Consider the following 15,426-nt stretch of genomic DNA (forward strand, 5'->3'; position numbering starts at 1 on the left):
CTCAGAGTGGCCTCCTTTCTAAGGTTCCCACTTGGCTTCCTGGCACAAGATGTAGCTATGAGCCTGCTTCTCATTCTGTCCAGATTCTGTTGGTCTCCAGCTGGGAAGAGCTTTCTTTGCCAGATCCCTGGCCAGTTCTTTTTTTTCTTGGCAAGTTCACTTACTTTTTTATAGTTCCTCTCCTAAACTGTTCCCAACCTGGATTGAGGATAATTAGTTTCCTGGGCTTTCTGTTGTTGAAGATGAGGAAGCTGTTTATTGTCCTTGAGTGCCCAGCACTGCCTGTTCTCTGATTTTGCCACAAGTGTTTACACAGATTTTAAAGGGACATCATTCCAGTGCATTGAAGATGTTTAGTCAGGGGACTCTGTGATTGGGTGGATTTTCTGACCTTGTAATTCCCTGCAGACCCACATGGCCTTTTACCTCCAAAGAAAGAGACTTAAATTTTACCATAGAAGTTGAAACACATATGGTTATGAAAACAAAATGTGTGAAAGAAAGTTTATGTGATGAATCTACGTTGAATAGTATAAAATGCTGTTTCATGTTTTATGTATGTTTGCATCTATATATATGCCTACCACACATATATTTATGATAGAAAGGATGTTGCAAATATCAATCAAGAAGACTCCATTTTTTGTGATTGAATTAAAATAGCTTAATTTTTTTTTTTAATATAGCAAGATCAACTTTACACCTGGGCTGCAGTTAGTCAACCCACACACTCACTGGATTATATCGAAGGGCAGTTCCCCAGGAGAGTCCCAGCTGCTTGGCCACCATCTAAACCTCCTGATGAAGAACACAAGCCTAAGGATGCTGACACAGGTAGGCCCGCAGGACGAGTGTATGTTCTGAAAGTAACATCAAATATCTGTGAAGCACCTGCTGAGTAGTGAGTCTGGGTTTCTCTTCCAAGTATTTCTTAGATTATAATCTTCACATAAATCAGGCTAAATCACTGGGAAGCTTGTTAAATTGAAAATTCTTACACCCTATCTTCATAGTTATGGGGACTGGGAAACTAGAGCTATCCAGTTAGTACTGTGTACAGAGTCTGAGAACCACTGCTTTGGGGCCCAGCTGAAGCCCCCACCTGGAAGGAAGCCACCCACCATATGGGCTGAAAGCTGAGAAGGGAGCTGTCTGTCTCTTGGCTTCAGAGGTGGCAGCCACCTCACCTCCTTCCCTGCCTCTTCCCTTACTACTCTCTTAGAGCTTTTGTTAGTTTTTTTTCTTTGCCTTCAGAGATAGTTGACAGAGGCAAGATGAAGCTGTACATTCTACTAAATCTAAATTTTAAGTAATTTAAAAAATTGTATGCTGTTCAGATGTAACATTTTTCTAAAAAATATTTCTTTTTGATTGTTTTATTTCTTTTTGTCTCTTGTGTTGTCCTAAAGTGTTTTGTGTTATTTTTGAAGGACTTTGGAGGTAGCATGACATTTGCATCAGCTTTTTATGGAGCCCAAACCTAGAAAAGCACTTCATTGTATTGAATTAAGAATCATATTTGTATAACAATGTTTTTATGTAATTTGGTTGTCTTACTTCTTGCTTCCTTTTTCATTTTGGCTTAATAAATCGCAGCTTCTTCTTGGTGGACTGATCAGGAATATTGACATCTGATCCATCAGGAAGAGTAAATGGAAGGGTATTATTAGAATTCAGAAATCTCTCCCTCATCAAATTTTCCTAAATGGTATCATAGCATGGTGTTAGAGTTAAGAATTTGGTATTTTATTCCCATGGGCTTATTGAGAGAAAGACGTTGGGTGAAAGCCTAGCTGGGACCTCTGTGAAGAGCGTGACCAGGGAGCTTGGGCTCTGCTGTGTATCAGCTTGTAAACTTGGGTAGGTTTCCTAACTTCTGTCCTTGGTTTCTGCACCTGTAAAATGGTAGCAGAGATAACACCTACTGCATAGGGATACTTTGAGAATTATCTAAGAGTGAAAGCATAGATTAGCATCCAGAATGCAGTCATTATATTCCGTATGAGTCCCTTTAAAGCCAACAGTGGCTCACACCATCAGTGACTTTATTTCAGACTACTGTCCAAAGATCTGCAGAGGGGGCCTACTGCTCACAGCCTCTGTTTTTCTCCTCATCCCGAAATGATGCATTTGCTTCTTCTTTCTTTCCACTGAGGCACTGAGTGGGAGCCCACACCCAGCCTTGTGTACCCCCTTTTAAAGGCCGATGCTTCTGAAACACTGCTTCGTGTTTACTTGATGGACTGTACTCTCTGAAACGAACCACAAACAAGAGGTGTGACATAAGAAACATGTTCTACGTAGGGCTTTGCCTTTCTTGTGGTACAGAGAACAGTTGATCAAGGGTCGAGGTAGATCTCAGAGATGAGAGGGTGCTTATGTAACACCTGAAAAAAACGAGCATGTAAAACAATTTAGTTTTTAAGTCAAAATTATATAACTTAAAGTATTTATCCTATTAAGTACATTTTTATTTGTTTATGTTAAAAGTTACTTCAGTTCAGTTCAGTTGCTCAGTCGTGTCCAACTCTTTGTGACCCCATGGACTGCATGCAGCACACCAGACATCCCTGTCCATCACCAACTCCCAGAGCTTGCTCAAACTCATGTCCATTGAGTCGATGATGTCATCCAACCATCTCATCCCCTTCTCCTCCTGCCCTCAATCTTTCCTAGCATCAGGGTCTTTTCAAATGAGTCAGTTCTTCGCATGAGGTGGCCAAAGTATTGGAGTTTCAGCTTCAGCATCAATCCTTCCAATGAGTTTTTAGGACTGATTCCTTTAGGATGGACTGGTTGGATCTCCTTGCAGTCCAAGGGACACTCAAGAGTCCTCTCCAGCACCACAGTTCAAAAGCATCAATTCTTCAGTGCTCAGCTTTCTTTTAGTCCAATGCTCATATCCATATGTGACTACTGGAAAAACCGTAACTCTGACTAGACAGACCATTGTCGGCAAAGTAATGTCTCTGCCTTTTAATATGCTGTCTAGGTTGGTCATAGCTTTTCTTCCAAGGAGCAAGTGTGTTTTGATTTCATGGCTGCAGTCCCCATCTGCAGTGATTTTGGAGCCCAAGAAAATAAAATAAAGTCTGTCACTGTTTCCATTGTTTCCCCATCTATTTGCCATGAAGTGATGGGACCAGATACCATGATCTTAGTTTTCTGAATGTTGAGTTTTAAGCCAACATTTTCACTCTCCTCTTTCACTTTCATCAAGAGGCTCTTTAGTTGTTCTTCACTTTCTGCCATAAGGGTGGTGTCATCTGCATATCTGAGGTTATTGATATTTTCCCCAGCAATCTTGATTCCAGCTTGTGCTTTATCCAACCTGGCATTTCACATGATGTACTCCATATATAAGTTAAATAAGCAGGGTGACAATGTACAGCCTTGACATACTCCTTTCCCAATTTGGAACCAGTCCATTGTTCCATGTCCAGTTCTAACTGTTGCTTCTTCACATGCATATAGATTTCTTAGGAGGCAGGTAAGGTGGTCTGGTATTCCTATTTCTTTAAGAATTTTCCACAGTTTGTTGTGATCCACACAGTCAAAGGCTTTGGCATAGTCAATAAAGCAGAAGTAGATGTTTTTCTGGAAGTTACTTACTGGTTAGGAAATAGCTAGGTGTAGCTACAGTAGAATCAATCAATTTCATTGAGATTTATTTTAACGGCTGTTCATATCTTGTGTTTACACCAGTGTTTAGGGTGATGTTTTCATTTTTTTCATCCCTAGGGTGAACTTCTCAACTTTAACTGAAGCATTTATATTATCCTCTAAAATTTTAGGGCTGTTTAAAAATGTTATGAAACATTTTATGTCACTGATTTTTTTTTGTAAACTGGAGGAATGCTAGACAGAAAGTTAATTAATGATAATATGAATTTTAGTTTGGTAAGAGATGATAGTTGGAACTGAGGCCAAGAAGTTTGCCAACTAATTTTTTCTTTGTTATTCGATATAACTTGCAAAATGCCAGAGTAGCAATTTTTAACATAACAACTAGTCTCCTTTTAAAATGTGTATTCTTAAAGAGGATGATGGAGATAAGTAGAAAATAGTATAATGTAGTGACTTATTTTTCTCCAGCTGAGCTGTTAATAAACCCAAGAGCCCAATAACTGTTTTGTCCAAAATGGTCTAATAGCCCTTCCTAAGCTTTTCCTACTATAATTCTGCAGGATTTTGTAGGGCGTTCTCATTCTGGGACCATTCACCCTCCCTGTCGTAAGCTGCCAAGTGAGGATGTCAGTAACACAGTGAAAACCATGCATAGACCCTACATTTTTAAAAAAATAGATATTAATTGCAAATATTGATAATGTGATTATTAATAGTGATAAACTATTTCCAGTCCACTTGACTGTGATCTGTGTAGTGACTTCACAGCTAAAATTGCTGTTTGCAGCATGTGGTCCCTTTCAGCTTTGTTTTAAAGTAAAAGAACTCCCTGATTATTTTTCTTTCTGAAGAAGAAAGACTTGTGGTTCTATCTTAGAAAATTGACAACTTGGTTTTTCTTTGACTTTTTATTTGTCTTTTAGCTCTTCTTTACACTGGTTATTAATGCCCATGTGTGCATGCTAAGGCACTTCAGTCGTGTCTGACTCTTTGTGAACTTGTGGACCGTATCCCCCAGTCTCCTCTGTTCAAGAGATTCTCCAGGCAAGAATATTGGAGTGGGTTTCCATTGCCCTCTTCCCAACCCAAGGATCAAACTGGGGTCCCCTGTTTCCTGCATTGGCAGGCGGATTCTTTACCACTAATACCACCAGGGAAGCCCCGCTAATCCACACGGCAGGCTAATTCAGATTCATGTTCCTGCCTTTTCTGCCTTTCTCGGGGACCGCACTTCTGTTTTTCCACAATCCATTTTGTGAAACTGGCTTTCTCCGCCTTCATCTACTGGTGAAGAAATGGACCTTCCTCTATGTGAATCTAGGTGCAGAGGCTGCAGTGAGGCCTCAGGGGTTGTGGGTTCTTGGGGGTCTTCGGTTCCTACAGTGTCTTTCTCTTGCCTCCACAGAGGAGCCTGAGGTGCTGAGGCTGACCATCTGAAGTCTGTAGAGTGAAGTCTTCTAGAAGGACAGTCTGGAAAGGAAATTAGAGGTCAATGTGCTTGCTCCAGAAGTTTGTAGCAGAAATGTTAATAAGAAGAGATCCTTTTCAGTTATCTTTTCTCCTTATCTTCTCTCTCTTCATTTTCCTTTACTTATTTGATGCAACCCACCCCCACCACAGTGGTTCTTCTGGAACCTCCTGGCATTTTATTCATACCTCTATCATTTGAATTATTTAGGTTAGGAACTGATCTGTATCTACTACCTGTCTTCTGTGTAGACTCCCAGCATTTCAAGACCTTTGGATACAGTATCTACTTAAACATTGAATAAATGAAGATTTTTTGTTTGAAAAGATATAAATATTAATAAAATATCTACTCAGCAAATTATGTTTGATGGACTTGTGTGTGTGCTGAAAGAGCCCAAGGACCATTTTAGGGGCTCATCACCAACCTTTAAAGGCTACCTGATAGGTTTACACAAAGAGAGACTTGATTTTAGTTTTGAATTCATGGAGAACAGGGTCAAGGTGTGAAGAGTGACTTGATCATTCTTGGTGCATCTTTGGAAAATCAAGGCCACTATCTTCCTTTTAAAAAAAATTAAAAAAAAAAATATATATATATATATATATTTGGCTGTTCCTGGTCTTAGTTGCAGCACATAGGATCTTCATTGCCACATGTGGGATCTTTAGTTCCCCAACCAGGGATCAAACCAGGGCCACCTGCAGTGGGAGCATGGAGTCTTAGCCACTGGACAGCCAGGAAAGTCCCTTTCTTTCTTTGTTGCAATAAGTTATTTTAAAACTTTAATTTTATTTATTTATTTCTGGCTGGGCTGGGTCTTTGTTGCTATATGCAGACTTTCTCTAGTTGTGGCTCTGGGGCTTCTCATTGCAGTGGCTTCTCTTGTTGTGGAGCATGGGCTCTAGGCACTCTGGCTTCAGTCATTGCAGCTCGTGGACTTAGTTGTCCCTTGGAATGTGGAATCTTCCTGAACCAGGGGTCGAACTCCTGTCCCCAGCATTAGCAAGTGGATTCTTAACCACTGAACCATCAGGGAAGTCCAGGTCCATTATCTTTCTTTAAAAATGTGAATGGTCAAGAGATTGAACAGAGGATTGATTTTAGAAAAGCAATTTGGGCACAGAAAGTCCTGGAGGAAAATATGGAAGGATAGCTGATAGAAACGTGACAAACTTTTTGTATAGGAATCCTAAAACCTGTGTTTACTTGCTGGCTGTAAGAATGGTAATCCACCTTGGCTCCAAAAAGATATCTGAGCAGCTTATGAATATGTGAGGTGTACAAAAAGATGATAGAGGGAAATAGATTAAATTGAAAGGAATTGAGTATAGCGCTGAGGTGAACCAGCATACTGAAATGAATTTCAGAAGGACTTGCAGTTTTTAAAGGGAGTTGACATTTATCCCTCAGGTTTAAGGTAGAAAGGGAAGTGGGAACACAGCTGGATCATGCCCTGTGTCTGTGAGACGAAAAGCAATAATCTCAGAAGGACAACTCTTCTGTCCTCTAGTATCCAAAAGAAGTGTTTCTACAGCTTCTAATAAAGGAGCTTCTGTGGGATGAAATAGAGTGTGAAGAGCATTCTCAACTCATTTCCAGGTTTGTCCTGATGATTTAATCGTGTTCACTTGAGGAAAAGCCAAGATTCCGTAAGGGACCAAGGGGTGTTTGATGATGTTTATCTCTCAACCTGCTACCTGACTCAGGAATAGAATGCTCTCAAGCAGATAAACCATGTCTCCTGGAGATGATTCTCCATGTTCAGTTTTGTTTCATTTTTTTTTTTAAATCAGCTCGCATTTCCCCCTCATATATGCAGGCTAATGCCTCTGTGTGGACATCCTTTGTTGGCAACGAGGGGCAGATCCAGGCTATTAAATAATCAAATAAGCAGAATACAGGGTTGACCCCTTCTAGGGAAGTTACATTTTTAACCCCATCTTCATTTGTGTAAGGACATGGCATACCAGAGTAAAGACATCTACCATTGGTTAGGCTAATCATAAGTCATGATATTTAAATGAAATTTAATGAATTTTCTTTCAATTAAATTGATTAGATTTGAATCAAATTGATCATTAAAGAAGCTATAATTTAGTAATTTTATATAAGCACATTTTTCATTAAAATGTAAAAGTTTTGAGAGACTACTTAGTTCATTTTCAGAAGGTATATTTTCTGCATTTTGAAGGGTATTTGATTTATTTTCCATTCCCAGCAGAGTGGCATATCCTACCCTTTTTCTTCCTGTCCTCTCTACAAATGTAAACCTCATCCAGGTATGTTTTGCTTTGTAAGTCACAGACTTATTTGTGATGATAAAGAGATTATTTTTGAAGCATATTTGGAATTGTGGAGCTCCCAGAAATTTTTGTGAGGTTTTTGTCTTTTTTTTTAAATGGAGCATTTAAATTTTTGTCAGGAATGTTCTTTCTCCCACTCTACTTCAGACAGTAATGTTTTTTAAAACCAGTTTAGTTTCTTGGACTTCTAGTTGGATGACTTCACTAACCCAAAGGACATGAGTTTGAGTAAGCTCTGGGAGTTGGTGATGGACAGGGAACCCTGGCGTGCTGCAGTTCATGGCGTGGCAAAGAGTCGGACATGACTGAGCAGTTGAACTGAACTAAACTGAGTTTCTCAATCCTTAGGAAAGGTGGGTGGAGGAGTTGGCAGTTTGAGATGTGCTCTTGAGAGCTCTCTCTGGGTCATTCCGAAAATACCCGTCCTGGTGATGAAGAGGGACTTTCTGCGGGGCAGGGCTGACAGAGGCAGTTCTGAAAGCTCCCCGGCTCTGGGAGGAGGGGTGGGAGGCCAGCGCCCTGGTAGTTTGTGTGAGGGGTCCACACTCCGAGGACACTGGAGCCCGGCGGGTTTCTCCCCCACCTGCCCACAGGCTCCTGACGGCCCGGTGCTCAGAGGCCCTTCACCGGGCACTGCCCAGCCTGTGTCGTCCCTCGGTGGGCAGCCCTTTGTGAGTTTTCATGCTTCCTTTTACTCTTTTGCTTCCCCTCCTTCTTTTTCCTTCTTATTCTCCTGTTTTCCTTCTCCTCAACGTTTGTTTTTCTTTCTTCTATTGATTATTCTCACTTGTTTCCCCCTTACTTTGTAGTTATTCTGTACACTTCTTTCACTTAAAATCTTGACCCTTTAGAACTTCTGTGCTCCAGCTTATGATCTGGAAGAGAATGTTTTGGTGTATAAATTTCTCCTAGGTGTCATAACACACTGATTCAAGGAAGTAGTTCAAGAGGTGAGGGTGAGAGGATGAACTCAATTCAGATCAAAGTTTAGATGTAGGTGTTCAAAACAGTGGAATATTGATAACACTCTCTGGTTCTTTGTTTTGGTGAAGTGGTGACATTCTTTTTACCATCAGAATCCAGAGGTTTGCTTTTTGGAGCAGGTTGCGTGGCCTAGGACTATTTTTTTTTAAAAAAACTAGGAAACATTGTATGTGTCTCTAAGGGGAAAGGGCTGTTTGTGACAACCGCCCCCCGCCGCCCCATAGACCCTGTGGGCTCTGCCTGCATCGCCTGCATAGACAGACAAGGAAGAGAAAATGTCCTCATTCTGCAAAGCCCCAGGGTCTTAAGTCTGTGGTGTTTCGGAGGATTTAAAGGTGACTAAAACCCACAGAAAACAGGTGTTCCAGAGCCTGGATTTGCTTTACTATTAACTGTCCTCGCTTTGATGTTAAAGATCTTTCTTCAAAACTGGCCAGCTCTTGTGTTGAGTTCAAAATAGAGATCTGTCAGTATAAGAGACAAATCTTTTGATTAACTTAGTGAAATATAGTATTTGGGAAAACACTTCTGTGTTAAAGCTGCTTGTTAGTATTGTTGCCACAGTGATACCTGTTGGTGAGTGAGTATGCCATGCTGTTCTCAGTGATTTTGTTCTGAAAGATGTACCCTGAGTTTAGGTGCAGGCCTAGCAACCACATGGCCACCTGTGCCCTGCCCAGCGCCCACTCTCCTGGGGCTCCCGCTTTGCTTCTGTAGTTTCATCATTCTTTGGTCTCACCTTTCATCCCCTCCCACAACACTCAACAAATATTTTACACATCTACTGTGTGTCAGGCCCTGTTCTAGGTGCTGGGGAGTCAGTAAGGAAAAGAGTCTACAAAGTATCTGTCTTTATAGACTTTGATCTAGTCAGGTAAGATAGAGAAATAAGTTGGCAAACAAGTGAATTCTATAGCATTTTGTTTGAGGATCGACTTTGTGGAGAGAGCAACAGGGAATGGGGTGCTCCATGGAACAGGGAGAGGGAGGGTGTGTCTGCCGACATCCCCACGTACCAGATTCCCTGGAGGGAGCAGGACTGTGTGCACAGGGCGGCAGGAAGGCTGGTGTGGCCAGAGTGTGCTTAGCAGGTGGGGACAGCGCAGAGGTCGGGGTGGCGGGAGAGGAGAAGGCCGAAGGAAGCTCGTGGGGCCCAGGTGGAGACCATGCTTTAATCCAAGTGAAATGAACTTTCAATGTAGTTTAACAACATGTTGTATGATTTAACCCATGAATGCCTTTTGCTTTTTCTGTGCACTGTCACATACATGAACTAAAATGCTGCTAAATTAGAAAAGTCTGAGGTATCCCCCAGAGTGTTGTCAGGCATCTGGTCTGTGTGCTCGTCTGGGATGGGGAGCAGTGGGACAGTGGGGAGACAGACTCGTCTTTGTCTGCCTACTAGCTGTGTCTGGGCCTCAGTTCCTCACCGCGATGCAAGGATGGACAGGAGAAGTCGTTCTCAGACTCCAATCCACAATCACTGGCAGTTCCTGGAGGCTCTCTCAATGTCTTTATTTTTGTAACTGCCATGTGAGCTTCACAGAAAGCATTCCCTAGCTTAAAAAATAGAAGGAAACATAGCCTTGGTTATCCCTTAGGTTTTCTAGCGTGAAGAAGCTGCAGTCCCCTAGATTCTGTCTCAGATGACCATATCAGTGCCTCTTAGCGAGGGCACATCATCTCTTGTTGAAAGTGCAAGGTCAACTGTCAACAGTCAGATAAGGTGCCCAGGACCCTGTCCTTCCAGGCTAGGGAGTTGGCTTCCATCACTGTACAGACTTAAGAGAATAATATGAGCAGTGACTGTCTTAGCAGATACTTCCTGGCACAAAATAGAAACTAGCTATTGAGATAAGTAATCATGACTGATGTGTAAAGAAGGGCATAGTGCTAATCTAATTTTAAAAATACCTAATGACATGAGCATGTCCTTTTGTGTGTTACATATACTGAAAAGTGGTCATGTCTTCATAGCACGGAAGTATAGCTGGAAAGTAGCCTGGGTGTTTGGGTGCTTATTGTGGTTGAAGGTATATTGTAGTTTCATTTTCTGGTCAAAGAAATGGGAAAATCTGCTCTTTAACATATTGCCTGTCTTCTTCCTTTTCAACCCAGACTCTCAATCTGCTGTTTTAGAAACTCCGAAAAAATGTTCAGATGCTGCTCAGCAGGTAAGAAGACTTAATTAGGCTGTGGGATCCTTTTCTCTCATGTTTGTCTGCCTTATCTTCCATTTGCCCAGCCAGCTAGGCCACCCGTGTTTCTCAGCCTGCAGGGGACTCCAGGCAGGTGGGTGGGTGTTTTCTTCCACTCAGACTTGGCCAAAGAAATCAGCCTTGAAGTGGCTCTGGGCACAAGCTCCTCAGAACCCATATCATTCCACATCCGGCCAGAGAGCTGGGCCACAAATGCTGGCTCCACTAGGAAACAGTGACCATTCAGGTGTCGTGTGGAAATGTGCCTGGTTGAACTAATAGTCATATGGATATGATTTTTTTTTAAATGTCCAGAGCTTTTCAAAAATCAAATTATATTCTCAAGTTGATTTGGTGAATGAAACATTAGTTAGTGTCTGTTTAATTTCCATAGAAACGTTCTTATTCTGTTACTAAAGAAGTCAAATCTAACCTCTTCTTTTTCTTGCACCAAAATGCACTTCCTGCAAAAATAAGAAACATTTGTATGGAATAGTAATTGTGGTTAGCAGTTGTTCTTTTGGATGTAAAATCATTTTTAAAATTTGTTTATATATTCTTCCAACTATAATTTGAAAATAACTTAGAAATTGTGAGCATGAAGCATGTTCTCTGGAGGGGGGTCTAAGTAGAAAATGAGATGGCTCCTTCCCAGGTTCCAGGCCCAGGTCAATTTATGGTTAGTGATGGCATACTATCTGGGATGTGGTGTTCTTCTCTGTAAAAATCAAAGAATCCGATTATTTTTGAGAACTTTTCCAAGTATAAAATGACTCCCCTTATCAAAAGAAGCAGCCCTGCAGCGTAAATGGAAGTATGCTCCTCCTGGAGGAGAAATGGAGATATAAATTGGTTGAGAATTTCATTTTATAAATCCTCGGGTGCTTTTCAGAAATATAGCTGGACAGGTCACTATGATAAGAGTAAAGATACTGTTAAGAATAATGTCATAAAACAGATTTTCCCAGCTTCTTCTTCTTTTTTTTTTTAAAGAGCAGAGACCTCTGTCAGGCTGGGGTACTTGGAGAGGTCTGGTGGACTCAGCTGGAAGTTCATTACCTTGTAGTTGTTCAGTCACTAAGTCGTGTCCAACTCTTTGTGACCCCATGGACTGCAGCACACCAGGCTTCCCTGTCCTCCTCTATCTCCTGGAGTTTGCTCAAATTCATGTCCATTGAGTCAGTGATGCTATCTAAGTGTAGTGATTAGCCAAGCATGAATACAGTGAAGAGAGTAAAAAGAAATAATCAGAAAAATTTGTGCCCTCAAAATATCTCATTATTCTTGCAGCAGTTTTTTTTTGTCATGACTAAGTTGTAATTTGAGATAATATGTTAGATTTTTCTAGTTCTTATCTCCAGAGTACATATTATTGAATTCTCTGTTACATTGATAATCCCAAAGAAAACCTGAACAAAAAGTATCTATCAACACATACAACATTGCTCTGTGTATTAAGATTTCATATGGAATAATATAAGGTAGATATTCATCTGTGTGTATAAAATTATAGTGATTTTCCAGTTTTCTTGAGCTTTGAACCAATAGTATGTGGAAAACCTGATGAACTGGGTAATTTTAAAACACCTGGTGTTATAGCCTGGAAACTCATAGGCAAAACAGACAAATTTAAATTTCATATCTTCTCATTTCCTTGTTGCCAGTGAAGTATCTAGAAACTAGAAAATGCAATAAATTTATTGGGAGGCAGTTGAGGTCAAGCACTCAGTAGTGACATCATTTACTCTTGGAGTCATTGGCTGTTTGTCATTAGTTTACTTGAGGACGGGTTCTTTTCTGAGATGGTATGTGTCTGTTTCATAAAGCCTGCAATAACGGCCGTAAGAGGGATGTGGGAAACTAGAACCTGTGCACTGTGTACCTGTTATTTTACTGTAATATCGTAGGCAATTCTCATAATGACCCTTTAAAGTCACTTTTATTAATTCATATTTAACTGATGGGAAAGTGACATTTGTAGAAATTAACTTGCTTTAGATCAAAAATTGATAAAGGGTAAGAGTCATGATTTGAAGAAGAGGTCTGACTTTGTACCTCATGTTCTCTCTACTATGATAAAATCTAGACTTTTACACATGTAATTTTCCTATGGCTATTTAATACCATCTTATGCCAGAATCATCCAATGATGAGGTGAGAAATTTAAGTTATCCTATTTTTACCATACATAAGAGTCTGATGTCAAGATTTGTTTTAGAAGCTTCCATTGAAGCTGAGTGGATCAAAGATACATATTTAACTTTGTGCTAAACTGTGTCAATTTCTCAAACTTTAGTGCTTCACTACTCTTGAAAAATGAGCAGTTCTTTTGTGTAACACGCCTTGCTTCTAGTTACTAGACAGCAGTCTGTCTGTCTGTCAGCTGCCCTTGCAGAGGAAATGAGAGGCTTCTGGCCGGTTTGCTCTGTGACTGATGGACATGATGAGTGCAGAGGGTTGGTCCCTCCGTGGAGGTGATGTGGCTGGTGTGTTCACTCTGTTTTCTTCAGGCACCTGTTCTCTCCATTCACATGCTCTGGAGTACACCGAATTGGCTTTGACTTTCGCTCTCTCCCTGTACTTAATAACTCTGAGAACTCCATGTCCCTAGACAAGGCCCATGATTCCCAATGCCTCTTCTTAGCTGGGAGGGGTGGAAGGTGCACACGGAGAGAGACCCGCTGCTACCCTCCAGTGCTGTCACCTGAGGCCCATGGCTTAGAAAGTTTTAAAACGAAGCTACTTTCTTTTGACCTCACTTATTGATTATTTTAATTCAAATAATATGATTTGAGGAGCTTCCCTTGTAGCTCAGTCGGTAAAGAATCTGCCTGCAAGACAGGAGACCTGGGTTCAACTCCTGGGTTGGGAAGATCCGCTGGAGGATGAAATGGCAACCCACTCCAATATCCTTGCCTGGAGAATCCCATGGAGAGAGGAGCCTGGTGGGCTACAGTCCATGGGGTGGCAAGAGTCTAATACGATTTAGTGACTAAACCACCAGTATGATTTGAAAGCTGCCCTAGCTAACGGGTTATTTCATAAGACAGAAACAGGACTGTCTGTATTCTGTATTTTTTTATTCTTTGGCATTTGAAATACTATTTAAACTGTAAATTAATTTACATGCTACAATATATAAATAGCCAAATGTCAATTATAGTCTCTAAAAATGTTTATTCCTATGTTAAAGATTAATTTATGGTAGTTAAATTGGTTACTGCCCAGTTTTTAACTTATTTTTTGCTTTTGAAGTTACATATGAAATATGTGCTTCAAAGTATTGTCCTAAGACTCTCAACATATTTCTGATGTAAATGGACTAGCTGAAAGGTAAATAGAATTAAATTTGACCTTTGAAAATTCTAGCTTTGGATAGGAATTGATTAACATCAGGAAATTGAAAGTTGAGTCTTCCTACACATTACAGTATTTATTGAGAATAGTCACATCTGTTACAGAGTGTTAGATAATGACAAAATTAAACAAAATTAGTACTCCCTTTGGAGAAGGCAATGGCACCCCACTCCAGTACTCTTGCCTGGAAAATCCCATGGACGGAGGAGCCTGGTAGGCTTCAGTCCATCAGGTCGCTATGAGTCGGACATGACTGAGCGACTTCACTTTCACTTTTCACTTTCACACATTGGAGAAGGAAATGGCAACCCACTCAAGTGTTCTTGCCTGGAGAATCCCGGGGACAGGGGAGCCTGGTGGGCTGCCGTCTATGGGGTCGCACAGGGTCAGACACGACTGAAGTGACTTAGCAGCAGCAGCAGTACTCTCTTACCCTTTACATTGTATGCAAGCAAATTCTCAAAGGTCAGGAAAATGTGTACGATTTGAACTCCATCCAGTTTTAATCTCCTTTGAAATTGGCTTAAAACTTTCCCCCCAGGATCCTGCTCTGATCAGTCCTCTCAGTGCCTAACTGGATTGCAAACTTAATTGAGGAACTGAGTATTCTTTTCTATTGGTTCTCCTTTCCTTTATAGTGCTCTTTATACAATGACTACTCCATACAGTTTATTGTTAGTTTCAGATACATCTTTATTTCGAGGCACATCAAGGGACACGTGTGATGAAGTAATGTAGCCTGGTTGATGGTGCTTGAGGAGTTACTCACCTGTGTCATGACATAGACAAGTTCAGAGAGTAATAAAAGAATTGGTCAGATCAAAGAAAGGGATAGGGGATGTAATTTTGAAAGAATAGTGATGGAGACATGAAAACAAGCAACTTGAATTGCATGAGAGTGACTTACACATATTAAAGAGTTGGGGGGAAAAGTACATTCCTTCTAAACTCTAAGGCAATAAGTGACATGAAGTCACATGTTAACTGCAGACCTACAAAACAACAATTTACAAGATAAGTAAACAACCACAGTAGAAACCAGAGTAAGAAAAAGAGGGGTTAAAGGGGAGACAGAAAGAGGTGGTTGTGATCTGGAAACATAGGTTAGTCAGTCTTCCTTGAAGTTTACCTCAGACTGTGAATGTTCTTAGGTGGATTATCAACACATTGGTGCAGTGACTCGGGGGGGTGGGTAGGGGTAGTTGGGAAGGGGGAGACACAGTCATCCCCCTGTGGAAGCATGGAAAATGGGTGCTGTTTTGGCAAGGTGTTCCCCATTATGTGTTAAGGGGAAGACAGAATTCTTCTGGAAAGTACATTTTCATTTTATGGAAACTCCCCCTAGCTCAGAGGGAACAAATTAGATATTTTAGTTTTAGAAATTAAAAAAAGGAGAAATTGTGCTGACAGTTTTAAGAGTGAAAACCAGCAGCCATCTGGAAAGCAGTTACAATTCGAGGTGTGAATGCAAAAAAAGCCAGAGAGG

The 15,426-nt window shown here is 40.8% G+C and overlaps 1 protein-coding gene across 1 annotated transcript in view; it reads left to right on the forward strand.

Moving 5' to 3' along the window:
• The window catches only part of FMN2 (formin 2), a 346,102-nt gene that overhangs the window by 113,905 nt on the left and 216,771 nt on the right, over positions 1-15,426 (forward strand). Inside the window, exons 3-4 of the mRNA XM_061161517.1 lie at positions 687-834; positions 10,504-10,559. Coding sequence (XP_061017500.1) covers positions 687-834; positions 10,504-10,559 — 204 coding nt within the window. The remainder of the gene's footprint in view (positions 1-686; positions 835-10,503; positions 10,560-15,426) is intronic.

Source organism: Dama dama, chromosome 15 (genome assembly GCF_033118175.1).
Source record: "Dama dama isolate Ldn47 chromosome 15, ASM3311817v1, whole genome shotgun sequence".
In the NCBI taxonomy this organism is placed as follows: domain Eukaryota; kingdom Metazoa; phylum Chordata; class Mammalia; order Artiodactyla; family Cervidae; genus Dama; species Dama dama.